We start from the raw sequence: 17,070 nt of genomic DNA on the forward strand, positions 1-17,070 counted from the left end.
GTGTAATATTCCATTGTTCAGAGTCCACTTACTTTGCAGTGTTTAACTTGTAAAGTGTTTCATTCGTTACGTGCCATGTTGTATGACATGGGTGATCATGACTGTGATTGTTCTTGGCAAATGAGAGAAGTGGTTTGTTATTGCCTTCTGGACAGTGTTTTTACAAGATGGTTAATTCTAGCCATTATCGATACTTGGAGATTGTCTACTTGCTGTCAGTGATCACATAACTCACACTTGAGATATGTACCACCTGCTCATATGATAATCCAGCACCTGCTCCCGTGATCCTGATCTGGGTGGGTGGGGGAGACTAAGCAGGTGCTATACCTTGCCCAAGGTTGACCTGCAGGTTAGTGAAAAGAACAAGCGCCCTGCACCTAGTTAGAGATATATTTCTACCCCACCACCCAGGATGGAGATTTCTAATTTTTAATTTTTTTTTGTTTGTCTCATTTGTATTCGGAAGCACTCATAACTCATCTGACTTTTATAAGTAATTCATCCTGAAGTATTGTGATGTTTAAACTTTAGCTTCATTATCTCCTTGGGTCAGCAGCATGGCTCTTAACTATTTGGCAAACTCATCATCAATATTGTGTTCTTTAAATTATTTCTTTACCTGATTATTTGGCTTAAGTACTAAGCTAGCCTATTAAAATGTTTGTTCCAAATTCTATTTTTGTTGATAGCTTCAGCACGTGTGAACAGTGCCAGTACAAATGATGAGACCGATGCATTCAAATCTGATACTAAGAAAAGCAAAGCAGTTGGAGTTGCTTCCAAAGTCAAGGTATAAATCATTGGTTGGTGAAATCTGTGCATTTATGGTTGCCCACCCATAAGAAGCATGTCATTAAACTGGAAAGAGTGTAGAGAAGGTTACAAGGATATTAGCAGATCTAGAGGGTTTGAGTTACTTGGATAGGCCAGCACTTCTTTTCGGGCAGCATATGAACCTGTGGAAGGGATATAGAATCATGAGACCAGTGCTAATGTGGCTTTTGATCTTTTCCCAAGCTCAGGATGACTAAAACTAAAGGACATGAATTTAACATAACATGGGAGGGGAAAGATTTAGAAGGGACTGGAGGGTGCAGGTACAGTGCCTATCAAAAGTATTCTTCCCCCTGCCCCCAAGGAAGTTACCATGTTTTATTGTTTTACAACATTGTTACGTTGATCACAGTGGGTTTAATTTATCTTTTTTGACAACGATCAACAGAAAGAGACTCCTGTGTCTAAGTGAAAACAGATCTCTACAACGTGATCTAAATTAATTACAAATATAAAACAATTAATTGCATAAGTATTCCCCCTCCTTAATATGACACACCGAATTATCATTAGTGCAGCCAATAGATTTTAGAAGTCACATAATTAAATGGAGATCTGTTTTTGGAGACTGTGTGCAGTAAAGGTGTTTCAATTGATTGTAGTAAAAATACCCCTGTATCTAGAAGGTCCAACCGCTGGTGAGTCTGTCCTGGCAAAAGCTATGCTATGAAGGCAAAGGAACACTCCCAGCAACTCCACAAAAAGGTTATTGAAAAGCACAAGGCAGGAGCTAGGTACAAGTCAATTTCCAAGTCACTGAATATCCCTTGGAGTACAGTTAAGTTAATCATCAAGAAATGGAAAGAATATGGCACACTATAAATCTACCTAGAGCAGGCTGTCCTGAAGAACTGAGCGACCGTGCTAAAAGGGGACTAGTGAGGGAGGCCACCAAGAGACCTATGACAACTCTGGAGGAGTTACAAGCTTCAGTAGCTGAGAAAGGAGAGACTGCGCATACAACTGTTGCCTGGATGCTTTGCCAGTTGCAGCTTAATGGGAGTGGCAGAGAAAAAGCTACTGTTGGGGGGGGGGGGGGGGAAGAAAAGCTCACATGAAATCTCCACCAAGACAATAACCCCAAGCATAAAACCAAAGCTACACAGAAGTGGCTTAAAAACAACGAAGTTAATATCCTGTGTCCAAGTCAGAGTCCAGATCTCAACCCATTTGAGAATTTGTGGCTCAACTTGAAAAGGGCTATGTACATACGATGCATTCTGACAGAGCCTGAGCAGTTTTGTAATGAAGAATGAGGAGAAATTGCTGTGCAAAGCTGATAGACCTATCCACACAGACTCAAGGCTGTAATTGCTGCCAAAGGTGCATTCACTAAATACTGACTTGAAGGGGTGAGTAATTATGCAATAAATTATTTTGTTTTATATTTGTAATTTAATTTAGATCACTTTGTAGAGATCTGTTCTCACTTTGACATGAGTCTTTTATTGTTGATCAGTGTCAAAGAAACCAAATTAAATCCACTGTGATTCAATGTTGTAAAACAAAATATGAGACATCCAAGAGGGGTGAACACCTTTTTATAGTACTGTAAATTGATTATATTCCTAGAGAAAGCTGTAGAGTGGGTACAGGTACAGTGTTTCAAAGACGTGGGGTGGGGGAGGTTTACTGGTTTAAGGATAGGCAAGATTTTAGACTGAGACCTGGTGTAGTCTTGTTGGTTTCAAAAATCTTTTCTTTACTATTTTGAGAAAGATACGTTTATCCAAAATATTGAAGTTGTTGAGTGGGTTGGTGCACTGCCTAACTCCATAACATTGATAGGTGCTTCTATTTTTGAGTGAGTGGGATATATTTTATTGATTTTTACTTTTTCCAGTCTGCACCCAATAAGAAAGTGCCAAGTAAGCCAAACCTTAAAGATGATGATGATAAGTCTGGTCCTATTTTCATAATTGTTCCAAATGCAAAAGAGCAAAGAGTAAAGGATGAAAGGGCTTTAAAGGTAAGAGCTTTGGTTTGATTACTGAGTTGAATTGTCTGTTTGAATGCTTACGAACATCTTTAACATTTTTCAATCCGATTTCTAGTTTTATTTAAACGCATGTTTTATATTAGGTGTTGAAATGGAATTTCACAACTCCGCGGGATGAATATTCAGAACAATTGAAAACTCAAATGTCTAGCTGTGTGGCTAAGTGGTTACAAGATGAAATGTTTCATGCAGACTTTCATCACCACATTAAAGCTTTAACTGTTTTGCTTGAGGTAAGAAATTTAAAGTTAGTTTTATTTTGATGGTCTTAATGCGTGTTTATGAACTGTGATTATTTTGACAATGTCAATAGCTGGAGCAAAAAAGCATAGTTTGAAGTATTTTGTACCTTCTTGAGTGCCAAATCTGTATGCAGTAAGATTTTAAAGTAGCAAAAGAAAGGCAGCCACAAGGATGTAAAACTCATTTTTATTTTCCTGTTTTTAGAATATTTAATGCATGTAAGCGTACACAATTTTTGACTAACTCTAGAATGTATTAATTTTCTTTTGATTGTACATAGCTGTTGAATACCAAGATATCATCAGTAGTTGGGTATTTGCTGCACAAATCACTCTCTCACCTAGATGGGGTCAGTTGTGCTGTGAGGATTACATTCCTTGACTTCTCTAGTGCCTTTAACACCATCCAGCCCAAGATCTTAAGGCACAAACTAACGGAGATGGGAGTAGACTCTCACATGGTGGATTGGATAGTGGACTACTTGACAGATAGACCTCAGTATGTGCGGTTGGGAGACTGTAGGTCTGACATGGTGGTCAGCAGCACAGGGGCGCCGCAGGGAACCGTACTCTCTCCGGTCCTGTTCACCCTGTACACATCAGACTTCCAATATAACTCAGAGTCCTGCCATGTGCAGAAGTTCGCTGATGACACGGCCATAGTGGGGTGTGTCAGGAATGGACAGGAGGAGGAGTATAGGAAACTGATACAGGACTTTGTGATATGGTGCAACTCAAACTACCTGCGTCTCAATATCACCAAGACCAAGGAGATGGTGGTGGACTTTAGGAGATCTAGGCCTCATATGGAGCCAGTGATCATTAATGGAGAATGTGTGGAGCAGGTTAAGACCTACAAGTATCTGGGAGTACAGTTAGACGAGAAGCTAGACTGGACTGCCAACACAGATGCCTTGTGCAGGAAGGCACAGAGTCGACTGTACTTCCTTAGAAGGTTGGCGTCATTCAATGTCTGTAGTGAGATGCTGAAGATGTTCTATAGGTCAGTTGTGGAGAGCGCCCTCTTCTTTGTGGTGGCGTGTTGGGGAGGAAGCATTAAGAAGAGGGACGCCTCACGTCTTAATAAGCTGGTAAGGAAGGCGGGCTCTGTCGTGGGCAAAGTACTGGAGAGTTTAACATCGGTAGCTGAGCGAAGGGCGCTGAGTAGGCTACGGTCAATTATGGAAAACTCTGAACATCCTCTACATAGCACCATCCAGAGACAGAGAAGCAGTTTCAGCGACAGGTTACTATCGATGCAATGCTCCTCAGACAGGATGAAGAGGTCAATACTCCCCAATGCCATTAGGCTTTACAATTCAACCGCCAGGACTTAAGAACTTTTTAAAAGCTATTATTAATGCTTTTTGAGATAGTGATTTAGATGCATATCATATTTTTTACTGAGTTAAGTATTGTATGTAATTAGTTTTGCTACAACAAGTGTATGGGACATTGGAAAAAAAGTTGAATTTCCCCATGGGGATGAATAAAGTATCTTATCTATCTATCTATCTATTCCCAAAGCTTAACATCCATTTTTTGGCAATCGTGTGAAGCTGACTTTCCAAGTCACAAATTCATTTTAGTGTTAGCTATGATGTGTTGTATAGTGTATCATGTGCTGATACAGTATATTGAATTTGTATAACACTGGCTGCATTTCTTCCATATTCAGAGTAATTTACATAGACTTTGGCCAAAACAATATATGATTTGTTAAAATAAACAGAATCCTTGGATGCTATCGTTTGTTTTAAGTCCAAAGTGTTGCTTGTTAAAGGATTTGTTGAAAATGCTGGAAAACAAGTATTTTGGGAATGCTCAGCAGATTGGATAGCATCTCTGGAAAGAAACATCCGATCTTCCTTGTTTATGATTTGATCAGTAATGTTTATCTTGAGAAAGATCATTGACATGAACATTGATTCTTCTCTTTCCCTCTGCCTCATCTGCTGAATGTTTTCTGAACTTTCTACTTTAACAGAGCCAAGTTATCACTATCTTGAAGCTTGTATGTTTTGATTTTGGTGAAAGGGCTATTTGCACAAGTACTACCTGTTCAGTAACAATAAAATATAAATTATTCTGTGTAACTATAAATTATTCAAAATTGTAATTTAGCAATTACTAAGAAGAATGTGATCATTCATAAACTATTCTTGTTGCAAATTGTTTTGACATCACTGTCATCTGTTATATTTAGCAAAATATGATAAATTCTTGATTTAAGCTTTATTCCATTCAGTTCAACAAACTGTTATAAAATATTAACAGGAAAACAAAATTGTATCATGGTCTATTGAAATTATTATTTTCATTATTGCATTAAATAGCAATATTTTCTGTGATCATTAATGAACTTTAAACTCGAATTCATAATATTGAGGCTAGGACAGTTAATATAGTGGTTAAGTAAACAACACCTGCAGTATTTTAGCGGGATAAAAGCTATAGGTAAGTGATTTTAACTGAATTGTCTGAAAACTGAGTAAATCAAGCAATTGGGTGCTGCCCTTGCTAAATTGATTTGATAATAAATAGTATAGCATATGACCTAAATAAACTGGTACATTTATTGCCGAATTAGCTACAGACAGCAACAATATAGGAGTATAAATTTGAGATGGAGAAGATGAAAGACAAGATTATGGTCTCAGTCTTCAACCATAATTGTTTAAGGGTTTAAATTCCATAACATGTAAAGCACATCTTCACCAAAGGTTACTTGAAAGTAATTGAGACAACTAAAAACACTTTACTAAAATGGACTGGTCCTTATTTGATATCCATGTTTTAGTTCATTATGAAAATACAGGGATCTTAGTGCTGTACTAGGTAAGTTGATAGAGAAACCAAATATTGAGAGTTATCTTCTCCCTTGATAGCAACTTTGGAAGATGCACATTTAATTTAATTTGCACTTAATTAATTGCTGTTCAGTGCACATGAAAGCAAATAAAGTTGACCATTATTAATTTACCAATAGGTTTTAGCTCAATGACATGGCTGTCTTTAAACTTCATATGTAACTTGTATTCTTGCAGCATTTGGAAAGTGAAATGGAAGGGACTGTTGCTTGCCTGGATCTCATTCTGAAGTGGGTGACCCTACGATTTTTTGACACCAACACAAGTGTGCTGATGAAAGTTCTTGAATACTTGAAGTTATTATTTACAGTGCTAAGCAAAGAAGATTATCATTTAACTGAAAATGAGGCAACTTCATTCATTCCGTACCTAATTAATAAGGTAAATTACTGGCACTTTTTTAATGCAGTTAATCTATGAAGGGGAGTGACCAAAAATGAGTCGGTCCTTATTTTGGAATTTGGAACTAAATTTTTTGAAGAGCGCAAGTTGCAATACTACAGAGTTGACTATGTTTAAAGAGTGGAAGGATGTGGGAAGTATGCAACAACAATGTAATAAGTCCAGAAATGGCTTTGTAGTGCAATTACAGCAAAATCTTAATTAGATGGGGTGTATTTGCATAAGTGGCTGTGGCTGGGTTAGAGCTTTGGCCATAAGCTGCCAGCTGAATCTGACCTAGCAAATTGAAGAGAAAGATCTGTTTTTTGTATTGGATAGGATATGGTCAATAACAGTGCAGTAAATAGTTGCGGGATTAAAGAAAGGATTTGGAAAATATGCTTGTGTGTGATTCATCAGAACAGCACTTGATTGGATAAAGGGAAGCAAATGTGCAAGTTTAACAAAGTTGTAGAAACTTCAAGATGGTCAATAATAGACAACTTCCATTATCCTTTTATAGATTAGGATGGTTTTCATGAAAATCGCAGGATGGAGGAGTTGCAAGTTTTTAATTGGTCTTTATTTAGCCAGTAATGAAAGAGGCCAGTACTGGCTGCATTTCTGTTAAATGAAATGGGCCACACTGTGGTTAGGAAACCTATTGAAAAAGGTGGAAAATGATATTGAAGTACTAGATCTAATGGAAGTAATTAGAAATTGTCATTTTGGGCTTTAAAGGATCTTTGACAAAGTACGTATCTCATGAACAGATGTCCATGAGAGCATTGCCAGTAGTGGCACAGATATAAATTTTAAGAGTTAGTTTAGCAAAGAGCAATACTGATACAAAGACATTTGAAGGGTCAGTGTTGTTGAAAAAACTTACGAATCTGAGAATAGTGGGATTTGATAACAGCTCTGAAATTAAGCAAAAATACAGTGAGTTAAACAGTCTGAGTGAAAATATCAACAGAAATATTTGCAAGAAATGTATCCATATTTTGCTAAACTTGAAGATTTATAATGCATTACTTCAAAGAAAAGAAATAGTTAAGAGTTTGCCTTATGTGGATGGATTGGGAGTATCTTTAAGAAACACTAACAAATGTAAGCTGTCTTCAACATTTAAAACAGAAGTAAGATTAATCCACTTGAGCAGTAACTTTTATTGAATGAATATTGTTTTGTAGAACATTGTTCCTGTTTATGTATCTTCAGGTCAACCTCTATGTTGGAAAGGGTTGGGGGCAAATAATAGGATTAGGGAGTGATGGGTTTCTGGAAACCTTTCAAAATAAGATCTTAGTTCAGAATTTGGGATTATTCTCAAAGCAAGATGAAAATTAATATTTTTCAAATGACTTGGGGTTCCGTGTAAATTGAACAGTCCGATGTTTATTGAAACTAAATACTTCATTGGGAATTCACCATCTTTTAACTCTGGACTTCAACATATGGAGTTGTGAATAGTTCATACTCTGATTTGTATAAATCTGTAGAGTGTGGAATTAATCTATAGGTAATTTATGCTTCAGGTTGGAGAACCAAAAGATGTCATTCGGAAAGATGTTCGATCCATCCTGAATATGATGTGCAAAGTTTATCCAGCTAGTAAAATGTTTAGTTTAATTATGGAAGGACTCAAATCCAAAAACTCAAAGCAGAGAGCAGGCAAGTGTACATTAGTGAATACTTTCATTTTTGTAGCTTAAAACAGATTCTGGAGCATGTATATACCAGCATCCCTATTTCTTAGTTTTGGTTGTTTGAGCTGCACCTCACCAGTCAATTACAGTTCGAGTTCTTGTTGAGATTCATTAAATCATTATGTAATTACTAACACAAACACAGTTATAACCACAAGGGTTGATTGTAAATGTGTAGAGTTCAGTAGTAAATACATGAAAGATAATTTTTTTGTCTTTATTTTCAGAGTGCTTAGAAGAGCTGGGTGCATTAATTGAAGTTCATGATTTGAATGTTTGCCAGCCATCTCCAGCCAAAGCACTCAAAGAAATTGCAAGTCAGATTGGAGACAGAGACACATCAGTCCGTAATGCTGCCTTAAATACAGTGGTTACTGTCTACAACTTTTGTGGAGACCAAGTTTTTAAATTGATTGGGAATGTAAGTGTACTTTTGTCTGACGTTGTTGTGGTTAAATAGCTTGAACTATGACGAATGTAAATGGAAAAGTGTGAATGGTTGAAGTTTATATATGTGTATATACAGTATGTAGTTGTTTTGAATCCTTATCTGGAAGGGTTGAAGGGCTATCTGGAACCTTTTTAAATGCTTCTACCACTTCCTTTCTGTCACTTCTTTCACAGTATATGCTGTAAGTTACCTACTTTGAAACAAAAACAAGAAAGAAAAGACCTATTGACCTGAGTTAGCTTGACTTGAATCTAAATAAGCTTTAATGTTGCTGGCATATGTTGTGAAATTTGTTTTGCAGCAGCAATACATTGCAATGCATAATAAAAACTAAAAATTGCAATATTTACATACAAGAAAGAAAAATAAGCATAAAAAGGGGGGGGAATAGAGGTAGTGTTCATGGGTTCTTTGTCCATTTAGAAATCTGATGGTAGAGGGGAAGAAGCTGTGTTCATGAAACATTGTGTGTCTTTAGGCTCCTTTATCACCACCTTGATGATAGCAATGAGAAGAGGACATGTCTTGGGTGGGGGTCCTTAATGATGGATACTCTCTTTTTGAGGCATTACCTTTTGAAGGTATCTTGGTTGCTGGGAGGCTAGTGCCTATGATGGAGCTGGATGAGTTTACAACTTTCAGTAGCTTTTTCCAATCGTGCAGTGGCACCTCCATACCAGGCAGAGATGCATCCAGATAGGGTGCTGTCTATGGCACATCTGCAGAAATTTGGAAAAGTGGTGACATATCGATTCTCTTCAAACTCCTAATGAAATATAGCTACTGTTGTGCCGCCTCTGTAGTTGCACTGATATGTTGGGCCCAGGGTGGACCCTCGGGTGTTGACCTGGAACTTGAAACTGTTCACCTTTTCCACTGCCAATCCTTCGATGAGGACTAGTGCGTTTTCCCTTGACTTCACCTTCCTTAGTCCACAAACAATTCTGTGCTTTTGCTGATGTTGAGTGTGTAAGGGTGTTGCTGCTACACCACTCAACCAGCTGATCTATCTCACTCCTGTATGCCTTATCAGCATCTGAAATTCTGCCAACAAAAGTTGTCATTGCCAAATTTATGAACTGCGCCTAGCCAAACAATTGTAGGGCTAGAGGGGCTAGGGTAGTGGGCTAAGCACACATCCTTGAGGTGCACCAATGTCACTGAAAAGATTCTGTTTCTGATCCGCACAGACTGGTCTTCCGGTGACGAAGTCAAAGCTCCAGTTGCAGAGGGAATTTTGGAGCTTGTTGATTAGAACTAAGGGTATCAATATGTTCAATGTTGAGCTGACCAATAAATGCTCTTTTAAATTTATAGGATGTAGGTGTTAATTGACTAGTGAAGTTTTAAAATCAGTTATAGTGCTGAGGTCATCTAGGCCTGATTGCAAAAAGATGGCAGACTCCACATTATTTTTCAAAGGTGGCTAAGATGGTGTTTTTTAAAAAATAATATGTAGGCTTTGTTTTGATGCTTAATTTTTTTAAAAATTTGGATAACAGACCAATAACTCTCCAGAACAGTTGTCCAGGACTCTAGGAACTGAGTAATTACTCCAGTACTTTGCTGTAGTACCACTCATCCTCCAGTTTCTCTTGCTACATAGCTTTTGTTAAAAATTCAGTGAGGGTAGGGATAGAAGGATAGGGCAGATGCATGTATCACTGATCTGTTGCATGAGAGAGGGATTTATTTTCTTTGATCATTGGGGTGTCTTTTGAGAAAGATATAGCCTGTGGAAGAGAGATTTGTTTCCCTCACTGTCAGTTCAGACGCAACGAATATCTGGCAGGGGTACTTGCTGGAGCTACCTGACCAGAGTAGTAGTAACAGAAGATGAGAAAGTTAAAGCAACGAGTGAGGAACAATTTGTGGGCTAGCGCACACAAAGTGCTGAAGGAACTCAGCAAGTTAGGCAGGGCTCAACTACATTTTTATTTTATTACTAGAAACTTGCCAGATCAAACAGATGAGCTTGGGGTATGGAATAGCAATTGTGCCATTAGAGTTATTACAGAAACATGGTTGAGGGATAGGCAGGGCTGGCACTACAGTGTTGTCAAGTGTGAGGTATTGATGCTATAAGTGTGATGGAGATAGGAGAGCAAGGGATTGCATTTTTGATTAGGAAGAACAGTGGGCCATTGTCTGTTGAGGCTCTGTGGAATTTTGAAATAAGGAAAGGGTTAAATCGTCTTGAGATTGTATTATTGAATATTCAATGGTCAGTGGGAATAACAAGATTAAGTGTATAGGAAGATTTCAAATAACTGTAGGAATAATTGGGTTATGATAGTAGGATCACAAGGTAGAACCTGTGTCCAATAAAATTTTCCAAATATGTAGATGGCCCTACTAGAGAGGAGTAACTTTTAACCAGCTGTTGGGAAGTGAGGCTGGGAAAGTTTCTGGGTAATTTCTAGTGTCAGTTTCATATCTGTATCTTTAATGAAACAGTAGCTAGAAGCTTCTTTGTAACAATGTTTGAACCCTGCCACAAAATGTTAAGGAAACATGAGAAAATTCTGTGGTGAATTATCATCTGTTCATCCCTCCACACTGATTTTCCCCCTTTACCTGGGCACTTGCCCCTTTAACTGCACAGTGTTAAACCTTCCCCCTTGAGTACCTCCCTCGCCCTAAACAGTCCTTCCAGATGAAGCGGTATTTCATACGTGAATCAGTTGGTATTATTTATTGCCGCAAGTGCAGGTCTGTATCAGTGACATTAAGTATAGATTAGAGGACTTTCATTGTCAAACACCTCCGTCCTGTCTACTGGTGGCCAGCCATTTCAATTCCACTTCACATTTTCACACCAACATGTCTGTCCATGGTCTCCTTCACAACCAGATCACAGCCAATGAAAATTGGGGGGAACAACACCTCGTATCCGATCTGGCAGCTTGAATGTAGAATTCTCAAACTTCCTGTAACTACTCTCCCTGTCCCATTTCTACTATTTTCTTATTTTTTGGTCTCCTCACCATCAATGTCTTTCCCACTCCCCCACTCTGTCCACCTTTCTCTCACCCACACTCCTTCCACTGATTTTTTTCCCCCCCTTCCCACCTCATTCTCTCCATGCTCGACCATCCTTCAGCTCTTTGTCACCTCCACCTGTCTCTTGTCGTGGTTTTTCGTGCCTCACAAATGAGCAAGAGACGCAGAAGATTCTTCAAGAAGGGTTAAACTTTTATTTGCAAATCAAAGCTGAGACAGTCATTGAGCTAGTCGCTGATTGCCCACCGATCCCCGGACACAGCATTTTTTATAGCAATCTCCTGGTCCAGTTGCATTAGTTGCGTATTACACGTACCTCACGTACATCATTGTCCCTATTTCTATCAATTGACTTAATTATGTTCTAATCTATATCTCTTAGCTACTTCTCATTAACACATCATTGTCTTCTACATTTTTAGGATATATGCATAGCAAATAGCAAGCTCTTTCTGTAGCTACCTCTCATTAACACACCATTGTCATCTACATTTTTAGGATATATGCATAGCAAATAGCAAACTCAGAACTGAGCAATGTTCTAATCTACATTTCTTTAGCTCTTTAGCTACCTCTACATTCCTAAGATTTCATTCTACTAAATTGAGTACATGCATAGCAAATAGCAAGCTCAGAACTGACTTCATAGTTTTGGTAAATTTATAGTTTTATACTCCAATATCTCCTCCTGGTTTCGACTTTATTCTCACCCTCATCTGCCCGATCACTTCACCTGGATCCACCTATTACTTGCTAGCTCTTGCTCAACCCCCTGCCTTCCACCTTTCTTTCAATCTAGATTAAGGGTCTTAACCCAAACTCAACTGTTTCCCTCTATTTGTGCTGCTTGTCCAATAGAGTTCCTCCAGTGCTCTTTGTGGGGCAAAACAAACAATTCTAAGTGTTAGAGGCTTGAGCCTCTGGCACTGTTGGGGAACGAGCCAGCTTCCACTTGTACTGGATTGTCCTGAAGAATTGAGAATTTGATTGTAATTAATGTATTAAACTTTAGTGGTTACATTTCTGAAAAAAGCAAGAATTCAAGAGGGCAGAATTCATAATGTTGAATTTTGTTGCAAGTAGAAATTTATGGATATAGACCAGCAGTTTTGAGGGTTGTGGTTGCAGTGTTGTAACAGTTTCAGAACTAAATATTCTGTGACATGTCTGTTTCAGAAAATGGAGGAGAAATGGTGATCAATGTGACAAGCTTAGAAAATGGATACTAGTGAAATGAAAAGTACTAGTATCAGTTAAGAAAATGGTATCCAGTAATGTAGAAGCTTAAATCTACATTGTCACTTCATCTTTTGACTTTAAAAGGAGACAGGAGCAAAGGTTCTTTAAAATTATCCCTGCAAGAACTTACTATTAGTTTGTGATAGGATTCTGATAGGCTGGCTTGTATTCAACTTGGTTCTTGTCTTAAGTTGCTGTGTGAATGCATCATTATATAATAAAGTATTTGCGAATTACAAGGTGTTCCAAACTGATGGGTGCTTCGTTTTGAAGTGATCCTTAATCTTGATAAACATTTGATGTCTGATACAATCTCCCTGTGCTTGGTTAGTCAGTACAAGAGAATTGTCAAATTCAAACAACTCTGGAAACTCTTAATTTGAGATTGCCTTATTATCTGTTGGCTGTTGAAACAAGTGGGCACTTTGCAGTCTTCCTTTCAGGTGCACTATTCATTTGTTTCAACCTCTGCCCCTGGTCAACTTTATTTGATCATCTATTAAGTGGATTCTGGTTAATTGGACCACTGGTTAATTGCTTATTTGAGCCAACTCTTAAAGAACAAAAGCTAATCAAGAAAATAGCTGGGGTACCCTTCATTTATTTGGTGAGAATTGTCTTGCTCACTACATTTTTCAAGCATTCAGGCTTGGAGATGCCAGAAATGGCTGGGAGTAAAAATGAAATGATTTTACTCCAGAAGTTAGAAGCTATGAAGAATTTGAAGGTGTTGGCAATGATGAATGCTACAATGAAAAGGAAGATTTGGAGGATGAAATCATCATTAACATATTAAGGCAGTCCATTATCTATACTCTGCACTGAATTAATTCTTCAGTCATTAACTGTCAGGGGCTAATACAATTTTATAGTACTGTACTACTATTGGTAATGTTCTAACTTCTGTGTTTAATTTAAATACATTTTTACTCCATTGTCTCTTTTATACCTTAACTACTGTATTTCCATGAAAATGGCTAATTGGGACAGCTGCTTAATTGGGCCAAAATGTACTGATTCTCATGTGTCCCAATCAACTGGAATCTGATTATTTTCAAGCACAGTAGTTCTTAGTAGCCATAACAATGTCAATTTTATAATCTTTCCATACAAATATCTGTAATTAACATGAGCTGCCTTTGTAAAGTCTTATTGCTGGAGTACTAAATTTTTTGTATTAAAACTAAATTTGATACATTTGTTTTAAAAGTTATTTATAATCTATGGATTTTGGTATTGAATTTAAAATATGTACTGACTTTTATCTACTTGGATTTGCATTTTCTGCATTTCTAGCTTTCTGAGAAGGAGATGAGCATGTTGGAGGAAAGAATCAAGCGATCAGCTAAAAAGAGTTCGACTGTATCTATAAAACAACTGGAAGAGAAGGCTCAAAGACCACAGGGAATGAATCAAAATGCAGCCACACCACGAAAGGGCTGTGAGGAAGTGCCATCCAAGCTGAAGTATGTACATGTTGTAATATGTGCATGATCTCAAACAGCAAGGGGAATGGTTAAATATTGAACAGCATTGTTAACTAAAATCTCTTAATTTTGTAAAGGTTTGGCTCTTTTGAGAGTGTTCATCACATAAATGACAAATAATTTGTCTGCAGGCAGCTGCACATTTCAGTGGAAAAGAGTAAACAGTTGATTTTTCTGGCCAGGGTCCTTCAAGTCTGGGGGAGAAAAGTTGAGAAGTTAGAGCAAGAAGGTGGGGTAGGGAGGAAGAAGTACAAGCTGATAGGTGAAACCGGGAGGGTGAAGTAAAGAGCTGGGAAGTTATTGAAAGAGCTAGAGGGCTGGAGATGGGGAATCTGATAGGAAACCATGGAAGAAGGGGGAGGAGATGGGCAGGTAAGGATAAAGGTGAGAGGGGGAAATGGGAATAGTGAGGTGGAGGCAATCACTGGAAGTTTGAGAAATCGATGTTTATGCCATCAGGTTGTCCCCAACCTGATGGCATAAACATTGATTTCTCAAACTTCCGTTAATTGTCCCTTCCCTCCACCATTGCCATTCCGGTTTTCACCCCCCCCCCCCCCCCCCCCAATCCTATCTCCTTACCTCTGGTGCTCCTCCCCCTTCCCTTCCATAGTCTTCTACTCCAGTGTTCCCTCTAATTTGTAATGACCAGCGTGTGCAAGACTCTTGTACTGGCAATTTTTTGCTAATGACAACAGCATGTGTGGAGTGAACTTTATATATAGAGCTAGCAAAACACGGTCAATAAAATCTTAGATCTCCTCTGGTTTTAATTGTTTTCACTTTCGTTCACCTGTATTCTCTCAAAGCATACATAACTGGCCTGTAGCACGTAATGAAGGTTTTTCTCGCTGAGTTCTTGCACACTGTCCATATGTGATTTGCTTGCTAAGTGACACTTTAAAAAGTCAAATTTCCAGATATTACTCCACTACTTCCCACTTACAAATTCTTCAACTATAGTATCATGACAATACACACAGGTGACATCAGTTTCTGTAATGTATATAAGCATTTCTTGTAGCTACATGTTCCTGATCTCCATAAGCTTTCGGTACAGCAGTTTATACAGTTTTCATTAAGCCTTTCTGCTTAAATGGACTAGCAGTTCTTGTGCACTTAATGCCCTTTGCTTCTTTAGAATTCACATAGTGAATCAACAATTTCTTCAATAAAAGCAGTATAAATAAGTTAGTTCTAAAATCTGCAAATGAATCATCAGGAACTTCACGTTGTAAACGCTATCCACGTCAGAAACCGGAAAAGAAAATGTGATTGTGTACAATCGTGAAATATATTTAACATGCAAACAAGGTAGAGGGTTGACAACCTTTTGTGTGCAGGTTAAATTCCTTTGTGCACCAGTAGCAAAAGATCTGTGTGTGCACCTACCTTAAAGGGAGCATTGTTCTACCCTCTCCTATCAGGTTCCTCCTTCTCCAGCCCTTTTTATCTCTTTCACCTATCAGCTTCTCAGCTCTTTACTTCACCCTCCCTCTCCTGGTTTCACCTATCACCTGCCACCTTGTGTTACTTCCTCCTTTTCCCCCCACCTTCTTGTTCTAACTTCCCATCCTCCTCCCCCCCCCACCCCCCAGTCCCGATGAAGGGTCTCGGCATGAATTGTCGACTGTTTACTCTTTTCCATAGATGCTGCCTGACCTCCTGAGTTTCTCCTGCATTTTTTGTGATTGGATTTCCAACATCTGTAAATTTTCTCATCTTTGTACACATTTCCTTATTGGATCCACCTAGTTGCACGATGCCCAGATTAATTGATGCCAAAGCACAACCCCTCATCTCTTTCAATGCTGCTTCCTCGACAATTTAACTATGAATTCTTAATGGATTTTTTTGTTTGTTTTTATTTGTCCTTTGTTTTTAAAAACTTGACCCAACCCCTTAGTATTACTGATCTGTTAGGACTCTTCCTTCGAACCATAAAAGTTGATTTGTCCCAGGATTCCAGATCAGAAGCAGTGGTCATTTTACTTTAGTGTATCCTGTTCCTTGGTTTCTCAAGGAGGAATGAACAATCCAAAACAATTTTCATGTTGGCTTTATGATGAGGGTGCCTCTGTTTAATTGTAGTTGTTATATCATACATCCTATAATTTGTGTATTTTCATTTTGTATGTAATATAATATTCCAAACAGTGGTGAGCATTTAGTGTCGGTGTTCAAATGGCAAAATTTGTATTTTGAACATTGACTTGTTTTTATGATTGGATCATTACAAAATTTAGTGTTTCTTTTTCCTCTGAAGAAGCATCCTTTGGGGGTTCCTTGATTGATAGCTCAGTACTATATTGTAAGTTTAAAGGTCACTGGCTGTAGTTAATTAAGTTTTGGATTGCAACAGAAAATTATTTCACTTTCTCTTCCAGTTAATATTTTAAATAAATGCTAAATGCTAAATAAATGCTAAATTTGCAATTGAAATGCATCCCCTTTTGAAAAGTCTCTGTACCCGAAGGATTTTTAAGCAAGTATGAACCCCATCCTGTTGATTGCTTGCCATGTTCTAGCTTCATGGAGATGATTTGATGTGCTTGCATTAAAATGAGCATCTTATCAGCCTTGAGTCTGTCTGCAGGCTGTTAACAATGGAACATATCAGCTTTTGTTCTTTAACTTTGTTCCCATGCCAAGACCAGCCTAAGATATTAATACCAGTTATGAAACATTGACTATAATTCTGCCTGAGATGAATAGAGCAAACTTGTCTCCATAATGGGAGGTGCATGATTTTGAGAATGAGCACTTTTTTCCATCCAGTTTTTTTTTTTGAAAACCCATAACTTGTCGGTCAAGTAGTCCAAGATCTTTGGAAGTAAGGTTTTAAGTAAAAC

General features: G+C 38.0%; 1 protein-coding gene across 6 annotated transcripts in view; it reads left to right on the forward strand.

The window, feature by feature from the left end:
• Window positions 1-17,070, forward strand: part of ckap5 (cytoskeleton associated protein 5) — a 93,426-nt gene that overhangs the window by 47,781 nt on the left and 28,575 nt on the right. For all 6 annotated transcript variants that reach the window (XM_073049677.1, XM_073049681.1, XM_073049683.1 and 3 more), the window contains exons 27-33: window positions 693-793; window positions 2,681-2,806; window positions 2,920-3,069; window positions 6,126-6,329; window positions 7,868-8,003; window positions 8,266-8,459; window positions 14,028-14,197. In XM_073049677.1, coding sequence (XP_072905778.1) covers window positions 693-793; window positions 2,681-2,806; window positions 2,920-3,069; window positions 6,126-6,329; window positions 7,868-8,003; window positions 8,266-8,459; window positions 14,028-14,197 — 1,081 coding nt within the window. The remainder of the gene's footprint in view (window positions 1-692; window positions 794-2,680; window positions 2,807-2,919; window positions 3,070-6,125; window positions 6,330-7,867; window positions 8,004-8,265; window positions 8,460-14,027; window positions 14,198-17,070) is intronic.

Source organism: Hemitrygon akajei, chromosome 6 (genome assembly GCF_048418815.1).
Source record: "Hemitrygon akajei chromosome 6, sHemAka1.3, whole genome shotgun sequence".
NCBI classification, from domain to species: Eukaryota; Metazoa; Chordata; class Chondrichthyes; order Myliobatiformes; family Dasyatidae; genus Hemitrygon; species Hemitrygon akajei.